The 15,549-nt window shown below is 35.6% G+C and overlaps 2 protein-coding genes across 2 annotated transcripts in view; one reads left to right on the forward strand and one right to left on the reverse strand.

Moving 5' to 3' along the window:
• The window catches only part of LOC121313278 (double-strand-break repair protein rad21 homolog), a 26,375-nt gene extending 24,443 nt beyond the window's left edge, over positions 1 to 1,932 (reverse strand). The window contains exon 1 of the mRNA XM_041245647.1: positions 1,813 to 1,932. The gene's annotated coding sequence lies outside the window, so the exon portion shown is untranslated. The remainder of the gene's footprint in view (positions 1 to 1,812) is intronic.
• A 9,553-nt stretch (positions 1,933 to 11,485) lies between these two features.
• On the forward strand, positions 11,486 to 13,675 carry LOC121308509 (alanine and arginine-rich domain-containing protein-like). The gene is made up of 2 exons (XM_041240947.1): positions 11,486 to 11,780; positions 12,506 to 13,675. The coding sequence occupies exons 1-2, from the start codon at positions 11,562 to 11,564 to the stop codon at positions 12,695 to 12,697; spliced, it is 411 nt and encodes a 136-aa protein (XP_041096881.1). The 5' UTR covers positions 11,486 to 11,561; the 3' UTR covers positions 12,698 to 13,675.
• The last annotated feature ends 1,874 nt before the right edge of the window (positions 13,676 to 15,549 follow it).

Below are 15,549 nucleotides of genomic sequence, written 5' to 3' on the forward strand. Positions count from 1 at the left end.
TCCAAACACAGCGAGCGATTTACATTAAATATAAAGTATTTATAAAAAAAAAAAAAAAAAACGTACATTTTTACTCAACGATAAAGATGACAAATGCTACTTTAACAGAAAAAAAAGTCTGCAATACACTTCGATAAATATGTCAAACGTCACATTTTTAAAGAAAGAAAATACGGTCTGCAATACCTGTTTTCGTCTCAAAATACAAATGGCATCTGTAAAATCTTGGATACATCGCCACAGAACCTAGCCTTTAAATTCTAAAATTTGCGCGTGCGCAGAAAGGCTCAAAAGGCAAACGCTAACTTACTCCACGGCTAACTTATTTCCTGTGACAACAGTTTAACTATTTTCTTCGTTTTCGGAAGACTTGCAAATATGAGCCGATGCAGCTTCTCTTTCTACCCATTCATTGATTGTCATCGGTGCAAACAGCGCAAGTGATGCCTACCGTTATTTCAATAGACGCAGTAATACAACAGTGCCACGGGTCTAGTGATTTAATCAATAGTTACTATACCGGGCATTATATCACGGTTTAGAACCACTGACTCGCCAATCAGCATGCAGCATTATAAGGCAACTGTCAGCTATAGCTTGTTGTAAATGGATTTTTAATAATCCGTTTACAACAAGCTACAGCTGAGTTTCCTTTTGGTTTTATCAACCTTTCCATCTTTTGTTCTATACGACACCGAGTACTGTAACTAATAGTGCATTTAACTTATATTTACAATAAAAGCAAAGCTTAAAAAAGTAGTAATTTGGATAAGTGGTCAAGTTTGTATGGTATACTAGTCTGTACAATATAAGTACAGTACACGTTTGGGGAGACTTTCGTTGTTTATACATTTCCTCGGTACAGTATATGCATATTTGAATTACAGATTCTCATAATTAAGATTTGTTTTCAGTTACCGACTAACCAATTTTTAACCCATTGCCATAACACGTTCCTACTAATGTATGTAATTTCTTCCATATCGCAAATTTAACATATTAACAGTTTACAGCATCAACCCGCTTAGCTCTACCTTTGAAACATACAAAAAGTAATTAGACTTTTCTTAGCACGAAGTCAACGCTCGCAACAAGATATTTACGACAAGTATCCTTAATGCATGGATCACGACTCAACCTTTAAATACGCCACTGTCGTTTTACATTAAATCCACAGACTAACACATCAAAATGTAACAAGTGTATTTTCGACAGTGGAACTATCGCGTAGAAGAGGCCTATAGATCCGCGTAATTTCCTATCGAACCCAGCCATGGAAGGAAGTTCAGTAGCCCACAGCAGATGTCAATATAGCTCGGGGAGCACGCCACAGTTTCTCACACACCTTTAGCGTTGACTGGTTTAAAATGTTCAGTGAACCAAAAGTTCAGTCAAGTTCAATTAACAATTTCTTCCTTTAGCCATGGAAATGTTAAGCGAAGCCAATTCTAAAACTTAAACTGTAAATATTGGATCTGATTATGGCCTGACTACATTCAATCTCAAGCGTCTGTGTAATGTTTTTTTTTTTTTAATCTAACAATTCAGAAGTCACTAAACAAGAATGCATTTAAAGTAAGTATTTCAGCGTATGCATTACCAAGGTAATAGCTTTTACATTTTAATACTTGCATTAATGTACAAACCAGTGCAGGTTGTAAAACTCCCCCCGAAATTTGCAAACACGTAGGTTTTACGACAGTTTTCAGATAACAAGATATATTTAAAAAAAAAAAAAAAACAAACTTTCACACGACGCAGAATTGCAGAGAGACATATTCTGCAACAGATTTTAGAACATGTTTTACATACCTGTTTATCTCCAATTGCTGTATTCCCTTTTTGGCGGCTGTGATGTTAAAACCTACTTTACTACCCCCAGCTTCTCCCCGATTCACTAAACAAACAAGATGGCGTCGACCCTTTTCCCTCTTCCTCCCGCCCAAATTCTCCTTTTAAATCCACAGGATGTTTACAGTCAAACTCCAACTTCTTGAGGCGGATCTGGTCAAAAGATTGACAAGAAGAAAGAGACTCATGGTGACCCCGTCTCCTGACCTCCCCACCCCCCTTGTCTCCCATCACAAAATAAAATCAAGACTAGACGCTTGGAGAACGTCATTTGGATTCAAAGGCAGACATTTCAAACAGGACAGAATGAAAACATAGCTATTGAAACTTTTGGTTTCATTTCCTTGCCGTTTTTGCTATTTTCTTTCTTTAAACTAAATTGGGATTTTTACATTGCACCATTTTTTATACACGGTTGAGAGAATTAGGCTAACATGCTGTGATAAAACAGCTGCATCCTTGTTGCCATTTTTTTTTTTTTTTTTTTTTTACTCAAGGGATTAAAAGGAAATATCGTGGTTTTCCTGAAATGGCCAAATTAAGTATGTCATGCATTAAATAAGGCACAATTTATTGTGTACCGATGCATAAAAATACCAATAATAGCCATTCTTCAATTGTTGTGGTAGTTAGACCTAAGCATTTACAGACCCTAGCACTCTTACCTAAGTAGTTCTGTCTGTGAAACTACACCTATCGAGTTATGCAAGGCTGCTCTACATTTAAACTGGCATGCCCAACAGTATACTCCTTCCTAACAGTGATTTGCTGCAATAGATTAAAATAAAACAATAGAAAACATGTGAGAAAATGTGGACAAGCAAGTATATTGATGACATACATTTGTCAAATTTGAGAAACTGTAAAAAACTGAGCAAGGCTTTATTTACATCTAACTGAAAAAAATGCACTAATGTTAATCTTAACTTTAGACTCAGTTTTCTTTGAACAAATTTGACTTGGTTTATACTGTGTGTTGTTCTGCAAACTTACATGTCTCAGTATATTGTACTTTAGCAATAACACAGTATCTGCTACATTATTCATTTACAATAATATACACACTGATTAGCAATTAAAAGAAACAGTAGGCCTACTGCAGAGTTAAAAATATGCCCACTGGAAGCATATCCTACCACTGACTGACTCACTGTGTGACCCTAAACAAGTCACTTAACCTCCTTGTGCTCCATCCTGCGGATCAGATGTTAAATCAATGTCCTATTGTAAGTGACTGCATATAATGCACAGTTCAAAGCCTACCTCTGTAAAGTGCTTTGTAATGGTGGTCCACTATGAAAGGTGCTATATAAAAAAATTATTATTATTATTATTATTATTATTATATAGATCTGATATGATTTAAAAAAACTGCCATCCTGCCACATCCTACTGTATACAAGTTCCCTGGAAAGTTATTTATAAAGTAGAATACATATTTAATCAATATACAGTACTAGTATATTGATTTTTAAATATACAATATACTTTAATAAATTAACAGTAATCATACAAATATAAATAATAATAGCATTACCCTTTTTTATCACAAGACTTAAGGTTTTGTACACACATCACTGTGTCAATGCCACTTGAGACAGAATTGTCCATCCTGCATAACTTCCTGACTGCTGTGGTTAGATATCACAATCCTCAGCCATCACTGTCTTCCTCCATCAGTTACAGCTGCACGTCAGTAGATCACATGCAGCTTTTAAGTATGTTTGCCATTCTTGAAATATGCATGACACAATTGTCCTTGATTTCCAGTTTCAGTTTTCCAACATTGAATATAACTTTAGTTCATGAGAAATAAAATAAATATGTATATATTTAAAATGACGACTGTTTTGTATTATAATATTACCCTCTGCAGCCCATCAATGAGAGTGCTGGCAGGGACATGTTTTGTATAGGCTACACACCAGGTTTAAAAACAGCTCCTTTTTTCAAAACTAATAAGTATGTCAGTAACATACATTCCTCGCCACGGCTGTAAATGCAAATTGAGAGCTATCAGTATGAAGAAAAATTAGATAACCATGACAGTATTGCACAATATTATAGCATAAGCAATTACATTTTGAATCACATTTGATAAGCGATTCTCCAGATGAATGCAAAAATGTATGTGTGACCTACAGACAGACAGGTGTATGGGCAGACACACTCCCCCATATATTCACAGGATCTAATATGCTCAATAACATCTGCTAAATAATGTTAATACATAGTTTCATGACAATTGGATAAGCAGTTCTCCAGATATGTGTGACATACGTATGTATGACTACTTCCACTATATAATCTTCTCAGGGGGTTTCATCACTGGTGGGATACAATTTGACCCTTGTCCCTCTGTACAGCCAGGATGCACTAAATGCTTAAACTTGGTATACTTGTCAGTTGTCTTTAAGAAGCTAATTTCTAAAAATATTCTAGTGTATTCTCAGCAAGAAGACACAGACACTGCTTTATGGCAAAAGTAAATCCATTTTACAGCAATTTATTGAACTATTGAACTTTATAAATTGTACAGAGACTCCTGTAGCCAAGCATAAAACTAGTGGGTCAATAATGAAGGCACATTACTACATACAGGTGTCTAAATAATTCCAACCTCCATTAATAACCTGAACCGCAATTATTCATAATTCTTCAGGAAAAAAAAACCTCAATATGGAATATTTAATGTACAACTTTCATTAAACAGAGAAAGATTAATTTGGAAATTATTCAGAACCATCAGCCTTCTAGCAGGCTTTTATCAGACAGTAGACAATAGCTGGAAAGTTAAGCATCATCTGTGAAATAAACTTAAAATCAATACAACAAGTGCTGGATTTTACATTTTGACTTGTAGTAATGAAAGCCCGGTTCATTGGACAGAAAATATTAAAGAAAGACACAATTGGTCCAAATTAATTTTATGATCGATCAAGACCAGCCAATCAATACTTTGCACTGACGAAAGCAACCAGTACTGTACCCAACTGCCGAATCAGCCAATCACAGCCTGTCAGAGCGACTGGAGCGCAGCATGTTTCTGACACGGACGTTCCGTAATATTGCTCCATCTGTCCAGATACATTGTAAGCAACTCTGACAAGTAAAACAGTTATTTTAATAAGCTACTAACAACCAAACGAGCAAGATGGGCCGAATGGTCTCCTCTCGTTTGTAAACTTTCTTATCTTACAAGTTCAAGGTTGATCTAGGTTTTAAAAGTGTTGTTTTAAAAAAGAAAATAATTACAAACATTGTCTTCTAATAGCAACAGTGCCCTGTCGAAGAAGGTTCAACGTTGTGGTAGTTGACCATGACTTTCTTAGCACTCTCGTCTTCAGCAGTGGCTTCTCAAACTCGTTCCTGGGGACCCGTTGTGGCAGCTGGTTTTCATTCGAACTGAGCTCTCAATTACTTAACTAGACCCAATTGAACTAATAATTTGCTTAATTAGACCTTTTTACTTGTTTTCAGCTCTTAAACAGTTGCAGTGCAAGCTACTTATAAAATGTTATAGCTAACTGAAATAAGCATCTGTTCAAGAGCTGAAAACAAGTAAAAAGGTCTAATTAAGCAAATTATCAGTTTAATTAAGGGTCTAGTTAAGTAATTGAGAGCTCGGTTGGAATGAAAACCAGCAGGGGGTCCCCAGGACGACGTTTGAGAAGACCTGCGGTAGAGCCTTCATCGATGGGCACTATCGCTTATAAAATACTTGTTGTATAGCTAACCCTCCAGCATTCTTAAAAGCAATGCATTCTATATTGCCATCTGTTGGAATACCCGTGAATTGCCATGTGATGAGTCAAAGGGGTTTCGGTGTGCAATTCAGCCTAGAATTCAACAGTAGAAGGCATCAAACCAACTGGGGACTTCCCTTACCAAGATCTTATGACCATGACAAAGTCATCTTTTTGAGGGGCGGCACCTTGGTGAGGGGCGGAAGTACGAGTATGTAAATTCCAGCCACTGGAGTCAAATGAAGTTAAGGATACCTGTCAGTCTGGGATTGGTGATCCACTGACTACCGGGGCGGGGTTTGCATACTAAAGAGAACGTGCTACTGTGTTCGGGGATGGTCCTGAGGAATAGAGGCGGGAAAAAAAAAGACTGGAGGGAAGTACGTGCGGGGTGGACTGTGTTATTTACTTTTAATTACGGACGGAGGCCTTACTAACTTTGCTCTTTTCTGTTTTTATTCCTTTTTGTTTCATTTTGGATTGAGCAGATCACGAAGAGGATTAAGAGGCTTCCGTTCCTTTATTTTTGATTACTCCAGCACTCCCTCCCTCACATCCTGCTTTATTGTTTTTTTTTTCTTTTCCGTGTAATATTAAATACAATTTTTATTTTTTTTTACACGTAAATCGCTATCTGGAAAATCCATTTTTACTCATACGCCTCACATGCCACAATATACATTTTCAGAAAATCAAACGTACATTTCACATAAATATAATGATATATGGAAATATTACAAAAATCAATCTATTCATTCACATAACAGTCTAATCAAGGCATTCTTATTTCTATGACTATAACTATTTTAGGAGCTTATAGTTAGGGCTGTGATAGTAAATAATTGCTTATTTCATGGTCTTAAAATGGGTATTTCAAGATATTTCACAATTAAAAAGAATATTTATTAAAATAGTGTCACATTCTAAATGTATCATTTTCTCTAGAGTTATTATACAACAATGTTCCTAAATATTGAAATTCTTACGTAAAAATAATGTTTTGTGTACTGGTTTTGAAAAGAACGATGTACAGCTGACAAAGTTTTTAATCTTTTGTTGTAACTGATTTCAAGGAACTACTCTTCAGAAATTCTACTTGTCCTTCAAGATTGTATTAAAATGTAGTCATTGCCCTGTTGATTTTTGATACACACTGATAACTTCCAGGAAAAAGATTCGGCTTTGCATACCTTTTAGAAAAAACAAAACAAAACGTGACTTTCTCTACCAGGTAGCAGCAGCACCTTACTTCATTACTTTCCTCTCTTGTCTCATTTTTAAGGGTAAAACCCCCCAAAATAGTAAGCGGTTATGATTCATAAAACAATGCATGAGTAGGGTCAGTATTGTTTTGTAATGCATACTTAAAAAATGTGACATATATCCTGCCACAATCCTACAGGTTTGAGGGAAGTACTTTATTACTTCCTGTGTTCATGCTAATAGTGACCATTCTGTACCTTGGTTATGAAAACTAAACATCTACCAGTGCATGTGAATCTCTTTAGGATATTATTACCTGTAAAAAAATTAAACACCAGAGAGGGATCAATTTTGATGACTTAAGCAACTGTTATATTTGGATATTCTTAGACTGAGCAGTGTTCATTTTTCAGAACATGTTAATCAGAAGGTGATTTGGCAGCCTAATCTTTGTAAAATGTTATTTTACATATTTCATCATAGTTATTGGATTCCTTCTTATGTTTGTTTGACAAAATTAGGAACAATTGTTTTTGTAGTTGAAAATCAAGATAGAATCCAACATTACCAATCTTGTTAAACTCCCAGAGTAAGAACGTTTCAACTCCTAGAGCTAGCTATTGGAGAAGGATAAGTAGCATGCTTTTTAAATTCTTGGTCAGTTTTGAAGTGGTAAACATCTCGCTGTTCATTACTTCTATGTCACTAGCCAACCTCAAGTCACAATTAAACATTCAAACCTTCCAAACCTTAAAGTCCCTTTCAAATTGCAGAAATGCCATTCTGTGCCCCAGGGGGATTATGTCAATAGTATTTATCTATACAATTGATAAATTTGAATGTGAATGTCTACCAGCTACAGTACTACTATTTAAGAACGTTAAATAGCTGCGAGGGGGTCACAGTAAAAGAACACACTTAAATTTATATGGCTGTGGCAAAGTGGTGAGTGGATACAAAACTGACAGACAATGAATTTCAGATGCAAGGGTGTTTATTGATATGATTAGCAATTTCCAGAGCCTTAAGGCAAACACCTGTAAATATTAAATGATGGAAGTGATACAGCGGTGTGCTTCTCCACCATTTTGTGTACAATCTATTAAATATTTTCCCTTTAATATATTGCATGCATAAAGAATGATTTTTAAGTGTCCAGATAATGTAATTGCCTTTAAAACAATATAGATCATAAAATATTTACCCATTAAATCAAACTGCCGTTATGTTACTCTCTTCTAATTGGTGGATTTTGCGTTGTGATTGGCTGACTGGAAAATCAAGTGAAAATGAACAGTTACATTGTATCACAACATCAAACACTCAATCATCGAACGTACCAGTAAGTCATGTAGAAGACAAAACAATTCATGAATATTAAGCTAATTACATTCATCAGATCATGTTTATTTATACTCTGATGCTAATGCTCTTGTATTTCCAGTTGTTTATATATATATATATATATATATAATATATATACATTTTAAGTTTTTGAATAGGATTCAATTGGTCAACCCTTTAAGGACTGTTTTAAGGAATGTTTTTAGAAGGACTTTTTTTCTATTAGGTTAAACAGTGCCTTGAAAAAAAAAATAGACTTGATTCAATTAATTAAAATAATGTTTTGTAAATAGGACTATGAAAATGTAATTTATAATTCTGAGATTGACCCCACTGCAATGTCATGTTGTCATGTGATAAAACTTGCCCAACCACTCATTGACATTTGGATACTGCTTACAAATAGTGAGGATTTTATGATGAAACCCCTAACACTGTAAATGCTTTCTTCTACATTAGAATGGAAAATAGGCCATAGCAACAGGGAGATTTTACAGAAAGGCCAGGCCTGTTACCAGAAAACTACATTTTGTTTCTATGGCTTAAGTTCCATCTGTGTATGAGATCTAACAGAACAGTGATTCATTGTTGTTTTTCTACTTGATGTGTAATAAATGGGTTTCTGATGCAACTTCAAAGCACTCAATCAGAAATGTTTAACTTATAAGAAACTGCAGTTACAATATACATTTCACAGTGCTGGGGCTGTTTTCCGAAGTGGGATCATTGCTTACTCTATGGGCCAGACATATACTGTGTAGAGTTGCAATACACTCTGTAAACCCATACAAAGGTCAGCATAATAATTCTTAATCTTAAATTAATATTCAAAGCCTCCACAAATTGGCCTTTGTAAATTGAGATATTGCATCTGCAAAGGCTGTCATGCATAACATTTGTTAAAGCAACAGTAAAACTATCAATAAATAAAACAATTAATTTTCTCTATCAGTAAATAACAATATTGCAGCCCTAGCTCTCTTCCCCATCTCTTTACAAAGTTTAATGTCAAAGCCAAGACTGTGTGCACAAAGAGTCAAATAAATAAACAAGTGTCTTTGTGTGGATATATAAAGCAGTGATATTGTTCCCAGACTATAAACTGGCACCTTGGTATATGACAGTATGGGGGCTTTGTCTGCTTGTTTTCTTTCAGTTTCCATTATTCTTCTGCATGCTTGCATGCCTTCCTGAGTACATAATGCTTAAGGGATCCCAGCAGTGTTTGAATCATGCTTGAGTTACAAAACTGTTCTAAGTATGACATATGTGCTCTTTAAAATCCAAGTTAAACTTCTCAGGATTCAGAGAACCACTGTTTCATGCCGAAGTCACCAGTGAGTATCGTCTAAGGAAAATCTCACAGTGTTTTGTCATGAGGAAATACATTATCACTAGCTGAGTGCTGTCATTTTCCAGTTGTTGGCCCTTCTTCAACTCTTATGCATGCTCTCACTTGAATGATTACTGCTCAAATGGAGCTTTGCTGTAGTCGGCTATCATTTTGACACTTCTTGTAGTCAGCCCCAGCAACTGAAAACCACTTAGGTAGATTAAAAAAAACACTTCCAAATCAGGATTTTTATATATTTATGTACCTATAAAGGCCTACAAAAAGAAAATATTATAATGGAAGTCATCAGAAAATTGATTATTACAGTAAAAGTAAGCACTATTTTTTGTAAGATATTGTCAATTAATTTTCAGCTATTTTATTGTATCCTGAACCGAGTCCCAACAGTAACCTTAGCCTCATCAATATAAACATAGAGAAAGATGCACTTTATTAATTACCTTATTAATTATGAGATGTTTTATTTTATTTATTTTTTTACCAAGGATTAAAACCAAAAATACACAAAACTGTTATAAGGCATGTTTTGTTGAGGACTATTTTTTAAATGTCCATTGTGAATAATTAAATCAAGCTCACAAAACTTCTAAACCTCCGTAGAGCAGTTGAAAAACAGTTGCGAAGAAAACATTCCTTAAAACTGTACCTCAAGTTCAAAGCTTAAAGGACTTTTTTAAGGAATGTTTTTTTTCTTTTTTTTGAAATAGGGCCCTGTGTCGTGTGTGTCTGCCTGTCCTGTCCTGTCCTGTCTGTCTGTCTATCTGTCTGTCTGTGCTGTGCTGCAACCTGATAGGGAATGCCCAGCCTACAACTGTTTATTCTTTTTTGTTTGAACCTTTTATTTTGGCTCTTTTGTCATGTTTGCTCCTGTGTTTTTTTTCTGTTATTCTTTTTAATAAAGTGTGCCACAGCACTTTAAAACTACAGCTTTCTGTCTCTAGGTTCAATTTCCTGCCGGTAGCCAACCGTAGAAGACCTTACCCCAGCGCAACGGGGGCTGCTACTGCCGTCACACCATCCATACGCTGAGCCTTGATCAGAAGGACTTGGGTCCCTGATCGACACCAGGGACCTCTTAATAGTTTCACGCCCTCTTGAAATCTCTCTTCAAAGTTCTTTTCAACTTTCCTTTACGGTACATGTTGGCTATCTGCCACATGCTGGTATTTAGCGTTCACTATCAAGTTGCAAAACAGTACAAACACTCACCCTCAAACTCCAACAGACAAAGGATTTTCCTTCCTTTTTATACACAAGGCCACTCCTGTGATTGCAGGCAAGGCTAGATCCCTGCCTAACTTACTTGCTCACACACACACTATTTACAGCAGCAGGGCTTCTGCCCTGCCACAGTCCTATTTTTGAGCATCTTACATTTACTTTACATAAAAACTCCCACTGGTTAGCAACAGATTCGCTATGTTGGTCAAACAACGATTTTGTAGTTATTTTTTTTCCTACAGTACAGGAATCAAATATGATCCTTTACATCTTTAAACTCTGCTACAAAAGCCTGTGTACTTAGCCATGCTGACCTTTCTGTCAGTGAGACAAGTGACCTTTTACTAGTAGTGCCAGCTCCGCTGAGGAATTGAACATAAATTTACACTGTCGAGCAACCCCCCCCCCCCCCCCCCCCCCCAACTCCTGCCCACATATGCACAACAGAGACAATCTCACTCTTTTCAAATGCTCAAACCAGTTTTGTTGTAAAGAGAGACATACTTTCACTCCTGGGAGTAACAATAGGCTTTGTCCCAGATTTTCCCACCACCACTCAATAGGGAAGGGGGTTTTCCATAGTAACGATTACAAAAAGCAGCCAGTACCGTGAAGGCAAGTGCACGGCTGTAAAAACAAGTCTCTACCAGGGTAAAAATCTTTGTTCAGCAATTTTACATGCAATAAGAGATTGCAAAAGGGACTATAGACTTTAAAAGATTCATCACATCAACAGCAGCACATCCTGGATTGCCGTACAGGCGAGTCATCCCCAGACAATAATACACTTCAGGATCTAAACGTTCTCTCCAACTTATCTCACTGTTTTGTTGGTGTGAACAATGAATTCTGAGACTCAGTATGAAGATTCAGTTTCTACACTGGTGTTAGAGAACATCAAAAATAAACTGATCAACGCTTTCAGAGAATCTGGACAGCATGCAGCTGCTTCTTGTGGTACTAACAGTTCTTACAGTTTAGTTGCAAAGGATATCCAAGCAAATGAGGAGCTCAGGAGAGCTAAAATAGATGGAGCAATAACCTGGCTACGGACAGAGTTGGTAAGCACTACCTCTGCACTTTCTCTGCATAAGTTTAAAAAGGACTTGGACTATATAGACATTGGCATACTGATTATTTGTTTATTACTCTAACTGTATTGTTGTATTTATTTCATTGTTCAGGATTTCAAGTTATATAGTACTTAAGTGATACATATAGATGTAAAATCTAAGAGATTGTAGTTAATTATCTGTTTCTTCAATATATTTGATTTAATGTAATGTCCCTGTGTCATTAGTAGTTAGTGTAAAAGTAACATAGACACCAGTGAGGTATTTATTATAAAAAATATTTTACATTACACTGCAAACATTTTAAAGATCAATATAATGCATTACATTTCATATTCTTCATAACAACAAATACATTCATATAGAGTTGAGTAATATTTTTGAACTTCATTATATGGGGGGGATAAACTTGTTAAACATCTTATAGTCACTAAAGTAATTTAGAAAACAAAGTTGTATTAGCTGGCCATAATGTAGAATGTAGACCACAAGTACTAATCTCAGTAGTTCTTTGTTTCATAGTCTGGATACACTTTGTAGTGAAGGACAAGTAAACACCAGATACAAAAATATGTTGACATTGAAAATATATAGCACTTTTCACAAGTGCACAATGGAAAAATACTCAATCCTCAGTAAATGTCTGGTCTGATTTGTTTTGTGCCATCTATATTAATATAAAGTAATTTATGTGTTTGTTTGTGGATTGACAGCTGGAGATGCGATCCCAGGACAGACAGCTTGCTAAAACATTACTGGACTTAAACACAGAGATACAGAGACTAAGACAAGAAAATGAATCATCTAGTCCAGACAAGAAACCAAATGCTAATAACAATGACCCTGAAACATCTTTCCATGGCAATGAAACAGATGAGGATCAGTCTTTTATTCAGATCAACTGAAGAATCAGATGCTCTCAAGCACTTGAGTTTTAATTTTTTCTGCTGAGTGATCTTTTCCAAATGTTATCTCACAATGGACTACCGATTATCAATGTGCCTATAAAACAGGAATCAAAACTGTTGTCTTATTCTAGAATTGATAATGTTTAAACACTGGCACACTGTGGCAACCTAACAGAAGGTAAACATACAGTAGAATCGAGTATTGTAAAATAGGTTTAGAGAACTTGAACTAAGCTTGAGGAATACATGGACAAATGTTGGATTGGAATGTTTAAATGCTTCTTTTGAAGAAAGTGTGAGGGCAAGTTATTGGGAGGGATAAGATAATTTTAACAGCATTAAAACTTGCACCAAACCAAGTGTGTTCATTCTGAGTTGTTTTCATTTTCTCTAAAACTGCCCTTGAGCTTGTCTAAAGAATCCTAAATGCCAGGAATGAACAGTCTTCCTAATTCCATATAAATCATGTGGCAATGTGACCTTTCAACTCTGCCAACCGAAGCTATGCATCTGTATTAATAGAGGTCAAAACAAGCTCAAAGTCAGGCTAAATGCAGATGTAGAGAAAAATGATTTTTAATCTACACATTATGTAAAAGAACTGCTCCCTCCTCTGATTTTTTGCAAGTTTTAAACTATTACAACAGTTTTACTGTTTTATGTTGCCTTCAAATGGAGGCCCTTTGGGGAAATTCACAAAGCCATTGTAATATATTCCTCTCAAACAGTAAATGGCTTTTTATTTCTGCTTCCAAAGATGTTGTTTACACGTGTTATGTGAACAATGGTGGCATATTGCTTTCACTGCTCTTTTGTATTATTTATGCTATGGAAAAAATTGGGGTTTACAAAAGAGCTGTTATGGTTATGGAATTATGAAAGAGAACACTACACTGGAACATAATTTTAAAGTCTGTCCAACCTCCAAGTACAGTGCTCCCTCTTTATTTTGCTATATGACTTTCACATAGAAAAAATAAACTTAAATATTGAAAACAGTGAATTACATAACAGCCCTTATACAGGAAAATATTGTATTTTAAAATATTCTGTCAACATGACTTAACAGCGAATTAACCAAATTAGGAATTTATTAAACAGTCAGTTATCGAGGGAGCACTGTACATCATTTATACCACACCACTGTATGCACATTTGCAGGAAAATTGCCCACTCTTTAGAAAATGTGTGATGTAGGCAATTGGTCCACAGTGGAAAATCTGGACTGAAGTTTCTGTGGCTTATATAGTATATTTAAACATTTAGTTCATACCAAATGTGCCCTCATCCTTTTTACAAATAGGCCTTGAAATGACTTATTTCATGAAAAAAACAAAAAACAAGCAAAAGCACGCAGTGACGGCAACATATGAACCTATTACAGTTAAGAGATGAACAATGTTGTTGTTACTCTCAACAGTGGGCTTGAAATACTGTAAGTGGAGACTGAGTGCTCCTTCAGACAAATAAATCTTGCCACTGTCTTTAAACAATTGTCAGAGATAGTTTTTTTTCTGTTTTCATGTCAGCTAAATTTATCATACACAGTTGCTACTGTTAACTTTACATAAATAAAGCATGTCAGATGTATAGTCTGTCTTAATAAAATAAAACCTTATAGACAATTCTATGTAAAACTTTGTGGTAACTACCAGTACTAAAGATTATATTTTGCTTGGTCTGAAAGAAAACCTGCACATTTATTCCCCTATTTATGAACTGAGAGCTTCTGATGGACAGTGGTATTAGTGCTGCACTATTGACATGTACCTGTGCTGGCCCTGTGGGCACAAAGTGAATAAACAAAACTAAACTAAACAGGTGTTGAAACCTTTGTGATGGTTACTTTTGCATAAGTGCTCTGTTTGATTGGTATGGTATATAGGTGTGTCCTACTGCTCTCCTAAGGGAACCTCACTCTTTGGAGCAGCGATAGCATGTTTGCTGTGGAGCCCTGACAACCCAGGTTTGCATCCCTTCCCGGACATAGGGAATTCATTACACCTTGATTCACACAAGGTGTGGTTTCTTATTAAGTATCCTCTGAAGCCTGTCAGTCACCAATCATTTGACCACACAATCAGATGATGTTTTTAATTCTTTGGTGGTGTGTCACACTGTGGTTAAGCACCCATATGACATACCTTTTAAATTTCTAGCAATTGAAGTCCATTTACATTTAACTTCTAAAGACGTATATACTTCAGCAGTTGTTTACTCCTGAGTTAATTAAAGTGAATATTGATAGGTATATGTGCACGTTTCACCTTTTCTCAAATGTAATGTTTAGTCTCTTACTTGCCGTTTAAACATTAAAATCCTTTGCAGTAAACTGCAGTTTTTCTTCTGATGTAATTTTCTGGTGCACCAAAACAAGGCCCCTTAAAGAAACAGTTTTTCTTTTTCCAGACCAGTGGCGTGTGGAGCTCTGCAAGAATGCATCCAGTTAGACAGGAAATACAAGCGCTGATATACCCCTATCATAGAGTTTTAAATAAAACTTTGATGTAATCTTTTTTTCTGTATGTGTTGGGTATTTGTAAGGTCGTGATTATGGAGATTATTAGACATGCAAGTAGATTTCATTTAAATTTTATTAGGTTGTAGCGATTTTTGTTTCTCACATGCAAGCTAAAAAGTGTTTCTGTGTATTTGTAAACTGCATTGTGGTTTATGATTTTATGAAGCCTACACACCTTATGCTGCTTGTATAGTCCTTAATCTGAAAGATAGTAAAATTAGATCCAGTTAAGAAGCAAAACTTATTATGATGCGTCATAAACACAAATAAGAAGCAAAACTTATTATGATGCGTCATAAACACAAATAACATGGTTTATCTATGAAAA

Source organism: Polyodon spathula, chromosome 3 (genome assembly GCF_017654505.1).
Source record: "Polyodon spathula isolate WHYD16114869_AA chromosome 3, ASM1765450v1, whole genome shotgun sequence".
Lineage (NCBI taxonomy): Eukaryota > Metazoa > Chordata > Actinopteri > Acipenseriformes > Polyodontidae > Polyodon > Polyodon spathula.

Bases quoted from the DNA above. Each gene is read 5' to 3' on its own strand.
- LOC121308509 (XM_041240947.1), top strand. From the start codon at position 11,562: ATGAATTCTGAGACTCAGTATGAAGATTCAGTTTCTACACTGGTGTTA. The intron at 11,781-12,505 runs GTAAGCACTACC...GTGGATTGACAG, and splicing joins CCTGGCTACGGACAGAGTTG to CTGGAGATGCGATCCCAGGA.